At 37.8% G+C, this 15,913-nt stretch overlaps 2 protein-coding genes and 1 long non-coding RNA gene across 5 annotated transcripts in view; 2 read left to right on the forward strand and 1 right to left on the reverse strand.

The window, feature by feature from the left end:
* Positions 1–1,279, forward strand: part of CENPE (centromere protein E) — a 38,060-nt gene extending 36,781 nt beyond the window's left edge. For all 3 annotated transcript variants that reach the window (XM_074541081.1, XM_074541083.1, XM_074541082.1), the window contains one exon: positions 350–1,279. In XM_074541081.1, coding sequence (XP_074397182.1) covers positions 350–447 — 98 coding nt within the window. In that variant the 3' untranslated portion in view covers positions 448–1,279. The remainder of the gene's footprint in view (positions 1–349) is intronic.
* The window catches only part of LOC141729146 (uncharacterized), a 45,309-nt gene that overhangs the window by 24,750 nt on the left and 4,646 nt on the right, over positions 1–15,913 (reverse strand). The window lies entirely within an intron of this gene.
* Positions 3,027–15,451, forward strand: BDH2 (3-hydroxybutyrate dehydrogenase 2). The gene is made up of 10 exons (XM_005484705.4): positions 3,027–3,138; positions 4,488–4,568; positions 6,109–6,187; positions 8,101–8,197; positions 8,724–8,832; positions 9,971–10,031; positions 10,736–10,849; positions 11,362–11,420; positions 12,121–12,213; positions 13,403–15,451. Exons 2-10 carry the CDS (start codon positions 4,497–4,499, stop codon positions 13,454–13,456), a joined length of 738 nt encoding a protein of 245 aa, XP_005484762.1. The 5' UTR covers positions 3,027–3,138; positions 4,488–4,496; the 3' UTR covers positions 13,457–15,451.

Consider the following 15,913-nt stretch of genomic DNA (forward strand, 5'->3'; position numbering starts at 1 on the left):
TGATGAGAACTTCTGTTCCTCAGCATCACTTCAGATTTCTTGTATCTGGCCTGATGACTTTTAGTGACCTTCTGCCCTCATGCTTCTCACAGCTTTCAGAAGGCCCCAGCAGACATGTTGAAGAGTAGCCAGCTTTTGAGGTATTAGTAGCAGGCTTCCAGAAAGAACATGACTCATTATTTGGTTTTGTGATGGCCACTTGGTAACAGCACAGCTTTCCTCACAACACAAAGCTCCCCAGAGGGAAGCTTTCATAGCTGACAGACAAAACACTAATCAAGATTAAATCACTGTACTCCTGCTGCTTGTCTAACTAAGAAAGGCTTTAATGTTCTTGTCTTCTGTACAGATGCACGACCTGAGGGCAGAGAGTCCACAGAAGAACATCTGAGGCACTTCTTTGGGACTCCAGGCAGAGATAAAGCCCCTGACTGCAAAACCCAGTAAAGATGCTCTGTTGTAAGCTGTCCTTACAGTGCCTACAGCCAGGATCTGCATATACAAAAGAAAATTGCTTCAGGTTAAAAACCATCAGCTGCTTCCATCTTTGCTGTCTTGGAGTTTCTACTTCTCACAGCTGGGAAAGCTGGAATATGAGTACAAAGATGGAAAACCAGATGTTTCCCCACAACCTGCTAAGCTGCTGATGTTCGACTTTGGCGTTTTGGTGTGGATTTTTTTAATAGGAAAGGGAAGCTAATGTATTGGAAAAAAAAGGGAAAAGGAATGGATCACAAACTAATCTACTGTGAAACTTCTCAGTCTCAAAGTTTTCATTCTGTCATTCCTAAACCAGCCCTTTTCTGAGGTGTTGATATTTCTATCTTCAGAGTGCTGTTGACTTGGCAAGAAATATTCTTTGTTTCTTAGCATGTGGTTTTTATACCATATATTCTTTGGGCCAAGAAAAACCACGTTTTCACAACAATCTTGACTTCTTAGGTCACTGCAACCGAAGTTACTGATCTTGTGTTTGTAGAGCACACAATCAAGGGTTTCTCTTAAACTCCTTAAAAGTTTCTGCAGCTCAGCCAATTATGGTTTAGTGAGTAACTTTGAATTTTGCATCATTTTTCAATATACCTGTCTGACGTTGTCTAATTGCACTTTTTTAAAATAGGAAGCAATGGACTGCGCACTTTTCTGCTTCTCTAGCGAAGGGAAAACAAACCAGATCATTGGGGCAAGATGGACTCTTATTAACCTACTTATCTGTATTGTGAGACCTACATTTTGTATGTTTTATATATGAAATTTTGACTTGACAATAAAGTTTGTGTTAAATATGTAAAAATGATTTTGCTGTTCACTTGTGCTATGATCCAGGGATGCTGACTGCCACATTGTGTCTAAATGTTACCAAATTAGTCTTTTATACTGATTTCATCACTTCCATTATTATTCTTCTTCTTCTTGTCTCCATCCTCTGTAACCTTCTGCTGTAATTACTTGTGCAGAAATTTACTATTGTCAAAGTTTTATTTAATTCTTTGGGTCTATCAGAAAATGGTTGAAGTCTAAAATATAGATCCTCCTCTCTTTCCTGCCCTCCATTACCAACTAAATAGGAATTGGCCACTCAGAACCTGTGATCAACTCCATTAAGGATAAAATCATTACCATGAGATGAAAGTCATACCCTAAGGAAGCATCAAAAGCATCATCCTTATTTTATAGGAATAAATCTCTGTGATGCTAGGTCCTGTTAGGATCACCCAAACTGACAAGCAGATGGCTCCACTGCTATGTTCCTGAGCATTCAGCAGTTACTGGAACTGGAGGAGGCACACAAGGATTCTATACCTGATGGAGGTACTTCTTTGGTAAAGAATCAACCTTCTATTTACTTTGAATGGCTGAAAACTGCCAACTACTGTACCTGTAAGCTGCAAGGATTTATCTCAATCTCTAGCCTGGAATGTGTTTTGGAAAGCTTTTAAAGGCATGATGATATACAGGTTCCAAATACCATTACAGAGTCGGGCACTGCAATGTCTTATTTCTGACCGCAGCCACAGGTATTTATTTTCTGACAGGGATAAGGATAAATGCAGAGTGCTGGTAGGTCTGTGGTGGTTTCTTTGAGGTTGGTTGTAAGTTTTCTGGGTTTGTTTTGGGTTGGTTTTTTTTGTTTGGTTTGGTTTGCTACTTTTTTTTTTTTTCCTACTATGATGAACGAGATTTCCTTTGGCCACCAGCATTTTGTTGTTCTAATAAATGAATTAGACTGATATTTTTTCTTCCAGAATTGGGAAAGAAGGTGTATATATATATCTACCTCTTCTATATACAATTTCCTTTTTTTTTTTTTTGTTAATTATTACTTGCTTGAAACAACTAGGTTTGGTGATTTTTCTGGTGATTGAACTAAAAAAAGCAGAAACTTATTGCAACAGGTGGCAAAAGCTTAGGGGCATAAGGATAAGTGCTTTTAGCAAATTGAGTCATTACAGGTTTTGTTTACTGGGGAGCTGATTTAGAAAGCTTTAAAAAGAAAGAAAATCTTAGCAGAAACACAGGATAAACTGAACTTTTGTGTATGTGTGTCCCATTTTATCCACAGAAGTGGCTTTTCTGAGAACTAACTGATGTTTAGGCAGGACACCAAATTCCTTAATAATACTATCAGATAGCTTTAAGTCTGGGGTGAGCTTATAACTAAATTAGTTTGTTCTAGAATTTTTCAGTCTAATGACATTCATTCTGCTTTAATATATGCTAGTTAAACCACTAGAAACAAAAGATAAGTTGGCAAATCTCCAGTTTAACAACAATAAAAAAATAGTCACATAAGTTTTGTCCTGGTTTGGAATTTGATAATTTACATTGCAGAAAGACATTGCTTGGAAAAACAGGTTTGTGGCTTTTTGGTGGGAATCCTACTGATCTCTTGAATTCCCATTGTAAGAGTCAGCTAATGCTGGGTGATACTTTTGTGTCCTTTCGTGTGCAGGAGAAAAATCACGCTTTTTTAAAATCCTCAGTTTCACTAGATGGCAGCATCTCAGTATTTCAACAGGAAATTACGTTCGTCCAGGTTGGACTACAAATCCCAAAAAGCACAGGGGAAAAAAATAATATAGAACTTCCTTTGGTACAAGGGTCGGTGAATATAGCAAAGCTGTTCTAGATCTCTTGGTGAGTGACTGTATTAATATTTATTTGAAAAGGCTTCATAGAATCAGTATGGCAAATGTTCATAAAACATGACAGATTGAAAAATGTATTTATAATGCATTTTGCTTCCCACGTGTTAAGGCATTTTGGGGAAGTACTTGAACTGGTCCAGGTGGCTTTTGGAAAGAAAAAAATTCTTCCCTTACGTTGCTTCAGAAGTCTCTTTTGTTGAATGTGTAACCTTCAGGAAACAGTTTTGGTGCAACTTTTGTTAGGAAAAAAATCTAACAATACAGAATTTCTGATCAAAATAAAATAATTTATTCAAAAGGTAGGATACTAAATTTGACTCAGTAATCTGAGTCACAGCATGGATTTGAACATCTCTAGAGGACAGCACTGGCTGCTAACATAGGGAAGATTATGGTACCTTTATTTTAATTTCCCAGTGAAGTACTTGATGTGTATATTTAAGGACTTTGTTCTTATGACACCTTTCTACACCCATATCTACATAGACGAAGTTGCTTGGAGGAGTATGAGAATGCAGCAGTTCAGCTTATGGGGAACCCAATTAACAAACTCCAGATATTTCACTGTGACTAGAACACAGGGACCTCACTTTTTAGGAAGCTCTTTGAGATTTGGTATTTGTTTTCACTGGTTTGCCTGCATTTTTGTATGCTGTATTTCGTTAAACCTAACACAGCACTTAAACAAGGCTGTATTTTGCCTTTTGGCTGCTCCACCTAGGCTAAGGTAGCAGCTCTAGAGGTTCCCTACTGCCCCAGGCACACTCAGTGTTCCCTGAGAACAGGGAACAAGAGGCAAGACTGGGGGCTTCATTCCCCCACGCTTTCCTGCTTCACTGGGACTGGGAGCCTGCTGTGCTGGAGGATTCCTAAGACAGATGAGGGCAGATTCCAAGGCCAGGGCATTGTGTGGGATGTATTGCAGTCTAGGACATGGAAAAGTTTGTAGAGAAACAGGAGACAGACCTGCTTTCTGAGAATACCACAGATAGTGGAAACACTAGATTATTTTTTTTTTTTTTTTGCCTGTTTACTGCTTTTTTTTTTTTTTGCCTGTTTAAGAAAAAAGAAAATCAAAATTCTTTTATAATGAAGCTTAAATTCTGAGCTCAAATAAATGCCTTTTGACTTCTTGAGGCCCTTTACGTACTACTAAAAAAAAGAAAAAGATGGGGTAGCCCTGCCTCTCAGAACTCTGGAAAACTGAGGGCCACAGGACAGTTGTGATGGCAGAGGTACACCCTGGATCGTGTCTAGTTTTGGGAATGTTTGCATCTGATTCCGGGGGGGGGGGATGGTGTTGCCTTGTTGGCTGAATTTCTGTTCATTCCCGTGCAGGTCAGCGCCATGGGGCGGCTGGATGGGAAGATCATCCTGCTGTCTGCAGCAGCACAGGGCATTGGCCGAGCAGCTGCTATTGTAAGTTGGAAAATGTTTGTTCTGCTGGGCCTGTGCAAGGTCTCTCATTCTAGCTTGTCCAGTGACACCTGCACCAAACCAGTTCTTGAATTAATAAACCACAGATGATGCTAGAAGCACATCTAGATGTGATGATCTAGAAGCACATTTTTTTCACATCAGTGAAAAAATCTGGGAATAATGTAGCCACTATGCTGTATCATGCAGGCTTTGTGCTGTTTCAATTTATGAAAATCTTCAGCTCTGAGTGGAGATGTTAGACAAGGATAAGAACCAGATTTGAGGACAACTGCATCTGCTTTTTTAACAATATATGTTGGTACTGCCTGTACCTTTTACTCAACATCTCTGTTGCTTTGTTCTGGGAGAAACAGAGATGATAGAGGGAATATTTCCTGGTCTAAGGCTGGATACTGTGAGGATCCCTTATAGTAAAGCCAAGGTATTTTACCTATATTCATGACTGACAAAACTAAGTTCACATGATACTAGCACATTGTTCACAATCAGCAACTATAAGAAACCCTTTACGAATTTTGTTTGATTACTGTTAAACAGAATTTAAGGTATGTATTAACTTCCAGTTAGCTTATAACTCCTTTTGACCAGTTCTTCTCCTGCTACTTCCCTTTTCCATGGCAAATAAAAAACCCAGTAGAATTATCTTGTTATCTCTCTAATGTAATTAACAGCTCAGGAAAAGCTCCTGTAGCATTTTGGCCAGACTGGTTAGTTTCTCATTAGTGTGGCTGAGAACACAGAAGACTGCTGATCTTGGCTCTTACATGAATCACTCAGTCCAAGGAGCAGGTAATCCTCCTGATGGCTTCACTTTGTAAATAGCCAACCAACCATGGAAAGCTGGTATGGTTAATGTCACTGTCCTCTTAAGTTGCACTTGGGACACCTATTTTGAAGATAAGGGGCTACAGTCCAAGATGTCAGAATACTTTTGACAGACTTTTACTTCCTTAGCTGTTGATTTATCAGTAATCACAATAAAAAGAGGCTTTTGAGGAGTTTGCAGGAATGAAGCAGTGTCTCTGGTTAAATATCAAAAGTCATGCTGCTTTTAATATTGTTCTATTCCAATTACTTGGATACAAAGGATTTTGTTTTAAAAATCCTGGTTTATGACTTCTGCCTTTACCTGTCAAATTTTGTAACATTTTAATCTAACAATGGATTTAAATTAGATTTAAATCTAACAATACAGACAGTTCTAGCCCCATTGCTCACTACTGCAGCTAATAAGGGCAATAATAATTTCCATTATCTCAGTCGGGTTACTGTTCTTATACTTTGTTTATGGATTCCTTCCTTTAGGGAAAACACCTTAAATCTGTCTTATCAGACAAAGTTAAATAGTTGTCTGCAACTCCCTGATATGCCCAGAATGAAAACTTAAGAGATAGCTGCTTTCAGCTTGACTTGGCTCCTATTTCAAGGACCTGAAAAGAAAAGCACCTGAAAGGAAAACAGATTTTATTTCTGGTATGACCTGGAATATCTAAATATAAACTGTTTCTGTATTCTCCAGGCTTTTGCTAAAGAAGGAGCCAAAGTCATTGCTACAGACATCAATGAGTCTAAACTGCAAGAACTGGGGAAATATCCAGGTAAATGGTCCTACATCAGGCATTAGTTCAGCTCTTAAAGTTTTGTGTAGGCTGTCTGAGATACGTTTTGAGGATAGGAAAGCTTGAAAAAGACAGGAAAAAAAAAAAACAGACTAATTCTTCTGATGTTTGCATTGCTTTATGCTGTGGTATAAAAGAACAGAGATTTGCCATGTAAAATATTGCAACATCAGCGTATCAGAGTATTATTCCAGAGTAGACATGTGGAATAACTGATTTTCTTGTGTCACAGAAGAAGTTGATGTTTGCTGGAACAGCACCCATTTCAGTTACCTTTTGCCTTCACTAGGCTAATTATCAAGTGCATCACTCTGGAAGGCACGGGATGTTTTTTTCTCTGATCAAGAGAACATCCCACTATACAAAAAAGTAAACCTAGTGTCTTGCATTTCTATGGTCCATACTTGGCTTGTCCTTTTAATGCATTCCTTATTGTCCTATAGAATCCATATGTCTTCAGAAATGTAATTCTAGCAACACTAGATATGCCTATTCTGTGGTATAAATGTTCAGGCCTGAAGGTTGTTTTTGTACTGCCACCACAGGAACATGCTTCAAGGAGCAGGTTTTGCACAGGTGTGTTTCTAATCACAAGTGGGATAGTAGGTTAAAAAGTATTTTTTCAATATTGAAATAAAAATAAGACTTGGGTATAGTTGACAGCTGACAATGCTTCTAACTTGATTTGAGAAAAGAAAGTGGATTTAAAGAATTCCTACTAAGGGCTGATAGTAAAATACACAAAACCACAGCTGGCACAACTTTTAGCATGACTATCAGGCTCTGCCAACTGGAGCTCACACCAAGAAATCCCTTTGTAATTGTTTGGGAACTTGGGGGCTTTTCAGGTTCCTTCTGAGGGTATTTGGGAAAATGTTACATTTTTTTCCTCTGCTAGTATGCTCACAAGGAAAGAAATAATTTTCCATATACTCAGAGCCATTCCCATCCTTTAGACATAAGATTAGTCAGTCTATAATTCATCAAGACTTGGCACTTTGAGGTCTTTGAATTTTATCCAGGAGAGGTAATTCCAATGTGATGTTAATCACCAGCCTGTAGTCTGATCGAATACACAAATCTCTTCAAAAGTGTCTCTACATTTAACTAAGGCACAGAAAGCCTTTTCATGGAAACCAAAGCTTGGTGCTTTGGTTTCAAAAAACCCCAGGGTTTTATCCATTTCAACTCAAATTCTCCTTTGACAATACTCAGAGTATTTACAGCTTTACAGAGAGCTTTACAGTGTTTCATGGAATCGTATCTGTTGGGTTAGACTTTGGGAGGCCATGCAGTTCCATCTAGTGCTCAAAGTGGCACTGGTTAGAGCAGGTTGCTCAGAGCTATGTTTAATTAAATTCTGAACATCTCTAAGGATGGAGTTTCATCTGCAGGACCCTGTTCCAGTGTGACTGCCCTCATGATTTTAATTGTTTACGCAATATAATTTTTCTTTATTAATTAAATTATATAAAGCTCATTTATAATATCATCAACTACACATGAGAATGCGGCATGTAGTGAGACTGGAAGTCACATGTAACTAGTTCCAGGTGTTATTCTATGATAATGAGTGTGAAAGTTTATTATGATTTTATAAGTTCTCTAATTCTTCTGTGTGAGACTATAGTGCAATTCAAACTTCTTTGGAATGTTTTTATAGTAAATTAAGCTAGCTCATCTGCTTGTCATGCTGTATAACAATTAAAACAGTTGATAATTTTCATTCTCTCCTGAAATTTTAAATAGCATCATATGCTGTCCCAGATTAACCGCTGCACTAACTTAATCGTTGAGTGAATTGAATTTTAAGTGCTACCCTCAGCACATCAGAAAAACACTCAGCTAATCCTCAATGAAATACATTGAAGCAAATGCTGTGTTTTTTCTAGGCATTCAGATACGGGTTCTGGATGTCACCAAAAAGGAGCAGATAGAAAATCTGGCCAAGGAGATTGAAAAGATTGATGTCCTCTGTAACATTGCAGGGTAACCACAATCTCTTTGCTACTACTGTTTTTCCAGTTTTCCCTGTCCTCCAGAACTACTTTCTATTACTTCAATGCATTTTATTTGTTATGTTTTAATGGATTTTATACTCTTAATAGAAACCTCCATGTATTTCCATCAAAACAGAACTTTTTTTGCACAGCCACATAAACCAGGCCAAGACAGAACAGCTCTGGAACTTGTGTTTTCCTCACTCTATGGGTACCCTGTACTGATGGCTTTGGCCCTTCCAGCACAACAGTGAACAAAAAGCCTGACAGTCTGCCAGTGCTTTTTTTTCTTTTTTTTTTTTTTTTTTACTTCTTCTGTTGCCAATCATTTTGTTGCACATATTGAGTCTGCTTTGTGTCCTTGATATTTACCAGAAGAAATACACTGCTGCTTGCATTCTTCAAAGGAGCTCTCTTTAAAGATTGAAAAAGTTAATTGCTACAAAGCAGCAGTGGAAAAAGAGTCACAGAAATGTAAGCCACAGACAGTAATCCACTTCATGCACTCATTCTAGGTTTGTTCATCATGGAACCATTCTGGAGTGTGAGGAGCAAGACTGGGACTTCACGATGAACCTCAATGTTCGCAGCATGTACCTGATGATCAAGACATTCCTCCCCAAGGCAAGGCTTGGCTGCCCATGACTTTCAGTCTCTGCTGCCTTGTTTAAAGTGTGACAGATCAGAGTTGCTGCCACTGTGGCAGTGTACAAAATACAAACGTGCCACTTTGGATAGGGGGCCCTTAGAGTATAATAATCCTACTATTAAACATTCTCTTCATTGCATAGTATTTCAAGTAGACAATTTATTTAAAGGATGTGGTAGAGAAGATTTATCTGGGGAGTTGGCATATGTAAACTAGCTAAAATACTTCAGACTTTATGCAGAGCAGTGATGGAGTCATTGCAATACAGTGCTAATGTATTCTACTACAGCACACAGCTGCACAATACCACTGCTACAAAGTATTAATAAATCATCTATATTAATATGAATTTTGTACAGCTCTGGAGACTATCTTGTGAAAAAATTCAGGGATACTGATTAGAGCACAGCAGCTCCAAGATGCTTCTCGGTTTTTCCATAATCAGTAGGTTTGGGTCTACAAAACCTTGTGGACTGAATAAGGTGTTTGCATTCCCAGAAATGCAAAGGCCAGATTTGAAAGCTGTGACTATGACTGGATGACAAATACTATTTTCAGTATTCTTCCAGTTCTTTTTGCTTGGTTGGTTTGATTTTTAGTTTGTTTGGGGGTGGTTTTTTTCTTAGCTGAACTTAATTTTCAAAGTTTGGGGGTTTTTAAGAACGTCAGGCATATCAGATTTTAGGATGCCTAAAAAGGTCGTAACTTGAAGAAAATTACAATTCATAGATGCTAGAGTGTTGTGCTTTAGTCTTCTCCAAAACAAGAAGAGTTTGAGTGGGATCAGTGAGTTGCTGCATTGGTAGATGGGATGGGCAGATGTCTGTGTGGCATAACTTCCTCTCGTGACAGAGGGCAATGACTGAGAGGTGGCAACCTAGGAAAAAATTCTTTCCTGGCATAGTGTTCAATCCTGACATGGCTCAGGGGAACTGAGGGAGAATTTCAGACTCTGCTTTACTGCTTTAGTCAATGGCACCTACCCATGCCAACTGAGCTTTACTGCCCTGTGTATCAAGTAGGGCTGTTCTGTGTGTTGCTGTGGGCTGTTTTGCTGAACCTGCAGATGACAAAACAGTTTGCATTTGAGTGACATAAGTACTCTCTTTGCAGATGCTTAAACAGAAATCTGGAAATATTATAAACATGTCTTCTGTGGCATCCAGCATCAAAGGTCAGTAGCTTGCTAGAGTTCCTTATGTAAATCCTTATATAAATGTGTAAATTTATATAGAATTCCTTGTATAAATAAAGGTGATGGATATACAATATAAATATTGTGCCACCTTGAACTTAGAGGACATTCTAAATTCAAAGCTATTTCTAAATGCTGTGGAGGGATCAGTTAGGGGAAAAAAAGGGAACACATTCAACTCAAACATAAATGCAAGGAGACAGATAGAAAATTGTAGACACTCAAAGATCCTTACCTCTGAGCTTTTTTAATATTTTGTAGCATTCTTTTTACCAGTATGTATTAACTAAAAAGGTATTACTTCCAGTGATATCTTGGTAGATATGTTCTTCAGAGATACAATAAAGAAATGACAATTACGTAAGTGCTGTAACTATGCTTTCAAAAGAAGCCTGATCCTGACTAACAGATGGATTTCTACTGTTCCTAAATCTTTGCTGCTTGTTACATTTTCTAGACAATTCCCCAAGCTTGCACTATTGAAAGATTGTGTGCTTTCCTCTGGTGTATACCTGAGTAGAATTCTGGCAGTTGGCATTCCAGCTAGCCTGCCCTTATGGAGAGGCTACAGCTGCTACAGGAAATGCTGGAGTCCAGAAAGCAGGTGTATATTGAACAATCTTGGCTCTTTTTTTCCTTTAAAACTCTCTTTCTGTGCTGCCTTGACATGGACCTTGTGTTAGGAGTTGTGAACAGGTGTGCCTACAGTACCTCAAAGGCAGCAGTTATTGGGCTGACAAAGGCTGTGGCTGCTGATTTCATTGAGCAAGGCATCAGATGCAACTGCGTGTGTCCTGGTAAGTGTTCTTACATTATCCTGTGATCCAGGAGCAGATGCTAGAAGGCCAGATTGAGTCTGACTTTTTTTAACAAAGAAGAGACTTGGAAGTGGTAACTGAAGTTACCAGCAGGGGCAGGCTTGAAAGGCTTAATATAGAAAAGTTGTTGTTCTGTGGTTAAACTGGATGTTTAGTCTGATTAAGCTAGTATCTGCACTTTACACATACATTACACAGTAATTGAATGGTTCTTTTCAAAGATGCAGTCTCAGAAGTTAGAAGCAGGCAAGAGCTACCTAACAGTCTGACCATTGTTTAACCATACAAAAAATATTGAAACTAATTCTCAAACCTCTTGCCTTCTACAGAAATTTAAAACTCTGTGCTCAGTTGGTGGCTTTGTAGTCTTTCTCCTGAATTATATTGCAAAGTTAAACATAGGTGTTAAGACATACAAATAGAACAAATAAACTTTTGTTGTGATTGCTGATGCAGTTGATTTTTAACACTGAATTTAAAATTTTGCTTAGGAACTGTTAACACACCATCTTTACAGGAAAGAATCCAAGCCCGGCCTAACCCGGAACAGGTGAGAAAGCAATTTATTAGCTTGGTCACATGTATGTATGTTTAACTCTTTTAAAAAGAAATATATAGTTGCACTTCTGCCCATATTCAAGAATGTCCTCAATTTCAGAGTATTGTGGATAACTTAACATTGCTGTCTCCTTTGAAAGTGTGGTCAGCTTGAACTTGAGACAGAAGCCTTACAGCCAGACCAGAAATGAAGCCTCAGAAGGACAATATTGTCAGTGAATGCACAGGGGCTCTCATCCAGGGAAGCAACTTCAAGTGTTGGTTACAGTATCCAGTGCAAAAGAAGAGGAAATTTTCTATTGTGGCATGTGTCAGCCACAAGGAAGTGCAAAAACAGCACAGACAGAGGATTCTGGCCTATGCATTTCCACATTATTTGGGATGCTTAACCATCATTATTAGATAATGCTAAGTTCTCATTTGAAGGACATGGGAATATCTGCCACCAAAGGAAGAAGGATTTTATGTTGGCTTTATTCTAGAATCAGAGATTTAGCTGCTTTCTAAAAGTCTCCTTATGTTTTTCAACCTGAAATTCATATCCCTGTTGATTTTATGTTTTTCCAGCTTCAATTCCCTACATAGTGCCCTAAAGGAAGTTATGACTGTTTCCAATACTGCTTTGTAGATGTCAGTAGGTAAAAATAATTGGGTTTTTATTTTTGATATCCCAAATGCTCTTGCATATCCAGGCACTGAAGGACTTTCTGGCCAGACAGAAGACTGGCAGGATGGCTACTGCGGAAGAAGTGGCCCATCTCTGTGTGTACCTGGCCTCTGATGAAGTAAGTATAGACAATGAAATGTCCTGTCACAGAATCCCATACTACTTTGTTATTCCCAGTAAAAAGGGTATTTGTTTCAGGATGATTCTCTCTGAGCTGGATTATAACAAAAATTAAAACCAAACTATGTTCTTGTACTGAGTTCATCCTGCAATACAAAAGGTGTTCTGAATGTTGACAGTGATTGCAAGGCATTATGTATTTGGTGCCATAGCCTGGTGATTGCATGTCACCTGAGCAAACTGACTGACCCCAGGTCATCCTGAATGGTGAACAAAATGTGCTTGTCAGCTTTACCAAGCTTGCACCATGGCTAGATCATGTTTTAAGGAGGTAGAATTAGTAGAGCTGCTGGAGATTTTAGCTAATGCCCAGGGTGATTCTGCCATCCCAGCATAAGGAAAACAACAGACCCACTGTGGATGTTACACACCAGACTCCAGATGACCACTGCAAACAGCACCAACACTAATGAGCACACACCAATGTTATTTCAACTGCTGTGATTTTACTGAGACTAGAAACTGGACTGGATTTGTCTAGACATGTCCAGCAGTCCTAATGTCAAAATACTTCAGTGGATTTAGTTCAGTATTAATGTTGCTATCTGTTAGTAGTCTGTTTCTCAATTTCATCTTGGGTTTAGTATTTCCATAATGCTAATAATTTTTCCAGTCTGCTCACAGGGTTTTCAATGGTGTGTAAACAGAATTCCATTTTTTCAATATATTCAGAATGTTTCAGCAGTGACATAAGGAAGAATGTCAACAGTTCAGTTGTTTACCCCACTATCCATATAATCTAAGTTTTTAGTTAGGTCCCATTATAATTATTGGCTGACCTGATCAGATTCTACTCAGCTGAACAGATCTAATAACATCACAGTGTGAGGCATTTACTCCTGCAGGTAAGATATCTAAAGTCTAGCTTTTTTAAATTTGTGCTCCCAGGATGCATTCTCATCTTAATGCCTCTAGTAATACTTTTGCCACACTTCCTTGAATTAAGTAAAAGGCCTCAATTTCTGTTTGTTTCTATTTAGATATTATATTACTTACTCAGGTATTTTTGTAAAACAAAAAAAGTGTATAAAAATAAAGCATATTTTTTAATTTAAAGAAAGTGTTTCCCTGTAATTAATAGCCATGAAAAATTACTTGAAATCATTGTTTATTTTATGTAATTTCAGTCTGCCTATGTGACTGGTAATGAGCTAATCATCGATGGAGGATGGAGCTTGTGATTGACTCTACCTGCAAATGGAAATTCATGCTATGATGGGCAAAAAATGAGGATGGTGTTTCTTGCAAAGATTGAGATCATGCAAATGATGTCTTTCCAAACAAATTTGCTATTTCTAGATTGATCTTACTGATTAACTTTTCCTTAAATAGAGAAATAGTGGAGTAAAACATACTTCATGTGGCTTCAATTTATGGCAGCTCCAAAAACATGAAAGAACAGCAGTTTAATGTTTAAGATTTCAGGAGGCCAAAAATATTATTCAAGTTACAAAATCTGAGTTGTGTTTTAAGCAAAATCTGAGTGAAAGGAATTAACTATTATATTTAGTCTCGTCTTACTAGGTATTTGGAAATTAAATACTCACAATCAATACCCATAAGAACAACTATGCAAGGGCAGTACTCTAGCAGGTATGGATGGGGGTATATGTGAGAGGAGTATTCTTAAATATATGGGTGGATTTTCATGAATATGCTTGACTTGAAGCACAAAAGCAAAAGGAGTCGATTTTACCACTCTAGATAGAGCCAATATATTTGTCTCCAAAATGTACTAAAGTACTAATGTACTAATATTGGACAAATTCTGTAAAATCTGTTGCTAGGTGCTACACTTTGGTGCTCTATGCCTTATTCTCAAGTATCAATAGAGCTCACACTAAAGCACAAGGCAAAATTTCTCTGAATAGGACTGTTTCTACAAGAGTATGTGCTGATGTTTTTATTGTGGTAGCACATGGTAGCTTTGATTCATGAAATAGAAACCTATTATTGTCAAGTTTCATACTCTGGGAAACAACATAGGTCCTGTCCCAGAGATCTAAGGCAATGAATAACTTGAATTCACAAAGCATTTGTTTTGCTAACATACTGCTTAAAACCAACATGAATTACATGGTCTGACTGTCAGGTTACCTTTAACATTTATCTAGTTCATAAATGCAACTCTATGTAATTTAATGCATATCTTCTCATATATTATATACATATATATGTGAGGGAGCAATTAAGGACTAAATGCTACTTAATATGATTCATCAATAATCAAAGCACAGGAAAAATGTACAATGTTGTTTGTGTGTTTCTGTAACAACAACTGCCATGTTTATAAAATCATTGCTTAAGCTTTTCAATATCAGCTGAAACATTAATATAAATTACTTGACTTCAAAGATAATGAAACACGTCTAGTTAAAATCTTGCCTCTTATTTTAAAATTATTGTATGTAAATCTAGATTTTACTAATGAGAAAAATATTATGAATATTGCCTTCACTGGGCTCATTATGGGCTTAACGTTTACCTTCAATCATGGTTGGAGCATTCTGACCTTCTGTAGTTTGTTTATGGGGTTTTAGAGAATCTAATATTCCAATCAAGTGACCCTGGCAGCCAAGCACGATCAAGTTGGGGCACAAAACCAAAATAGCTCCAAAAACGTTCACCGACATAAACACAAAATATTAAAAATTAAGGCTGGCAGGACACAATTTCAATGGTTTCAGAGTTTAATATGAAGGCCTAAGTCCTTTTGTAGTAGGTGCATAAGGCTTACCTTGAAAAGAGAATTTCCCCTTTGCAGTAACACAGGGGACGTGTACTGTGTATTCTGAAAATATAATTAAGAATAGGAGAGAAAATTCATTATACTTACTGCACATTGACCATCCTTACTTGATGTTTCTAAACTCACTTAAAATTGTAGCTCAAAAATGGCTGCTGCTGCTGCTGTTGTTGTCCAAGTACTTTGCAAGAAAATAAGTACCACTTGCCTTTAAATTGCACTAAAAGGCACAAAAGAGTTTTTTTCGTGGTAGGCCAAAAATCTGGTGGACCAGAAAAGTACAAATCAGCAGAGCTTGCTGCCTCTTGCCTTATTAGCAGTGCTTTTCATGGAGGTGTTAACAGTTGCAACTCTGAAATGTGTTCCAATGTCATGAGGCTTTTCAGCAGACTTGCAGGAATTATTAAAGGAAAATGCTTCTTAATGCTCTCATGACCTAATTCCCTGGTCTGTTTTTAATGGAACTGGGTAATTCTCTTTGTTTTCCTTCCACCCTAGTGATAATATAAAGAGGCTTTTTGACTTTTCAGATTCTAGGTCAAACTTTTGTCTTGTGAGGGTGGGAGAAACAGACTTCCCTAATTCTGAGTCCTTCTGGAAAATTTAATCTGATCAAAAAATGCTTTCATTTTCTCTTGGATTTGTAGTCATCTTAGTTCTGTGTTATGATACCAGGAGCAAACTAGCAACATGTGGCATTTGACTCTGCTTTCACATGGACTGAGTGCAGCTTGCAAATTTAGGGTTGAGAAAAAGAGAAGGTCTGAGAGAACATCTCGTTACCTCATGTGCACTTACAAATGGCATGGATGAACTTGCTTAAAGAAGTCAAAATGCCGGGATGGGAACAACATAAATATGCAAGTTGTGTTTGTTTGGGGTGGTTTTGGGG

Source organism: Zonotrichia albicollis, chromosome 5 (genome assembly GCF_047830755.1).
Source record: "Zonotrichia albicollis isolate bZonAlb1 chromosome 5, bZonAlb1.hap1, whole genome shotgun sequence".
In the NCBI taxonomy this organism is placed as follows: domain Eukaryota; kingdom Metazoa; phylum Chordata; class Aves; order Passeriformes; family Passerellidae; genus Zonotrichia; species Zonotrichia albicollis.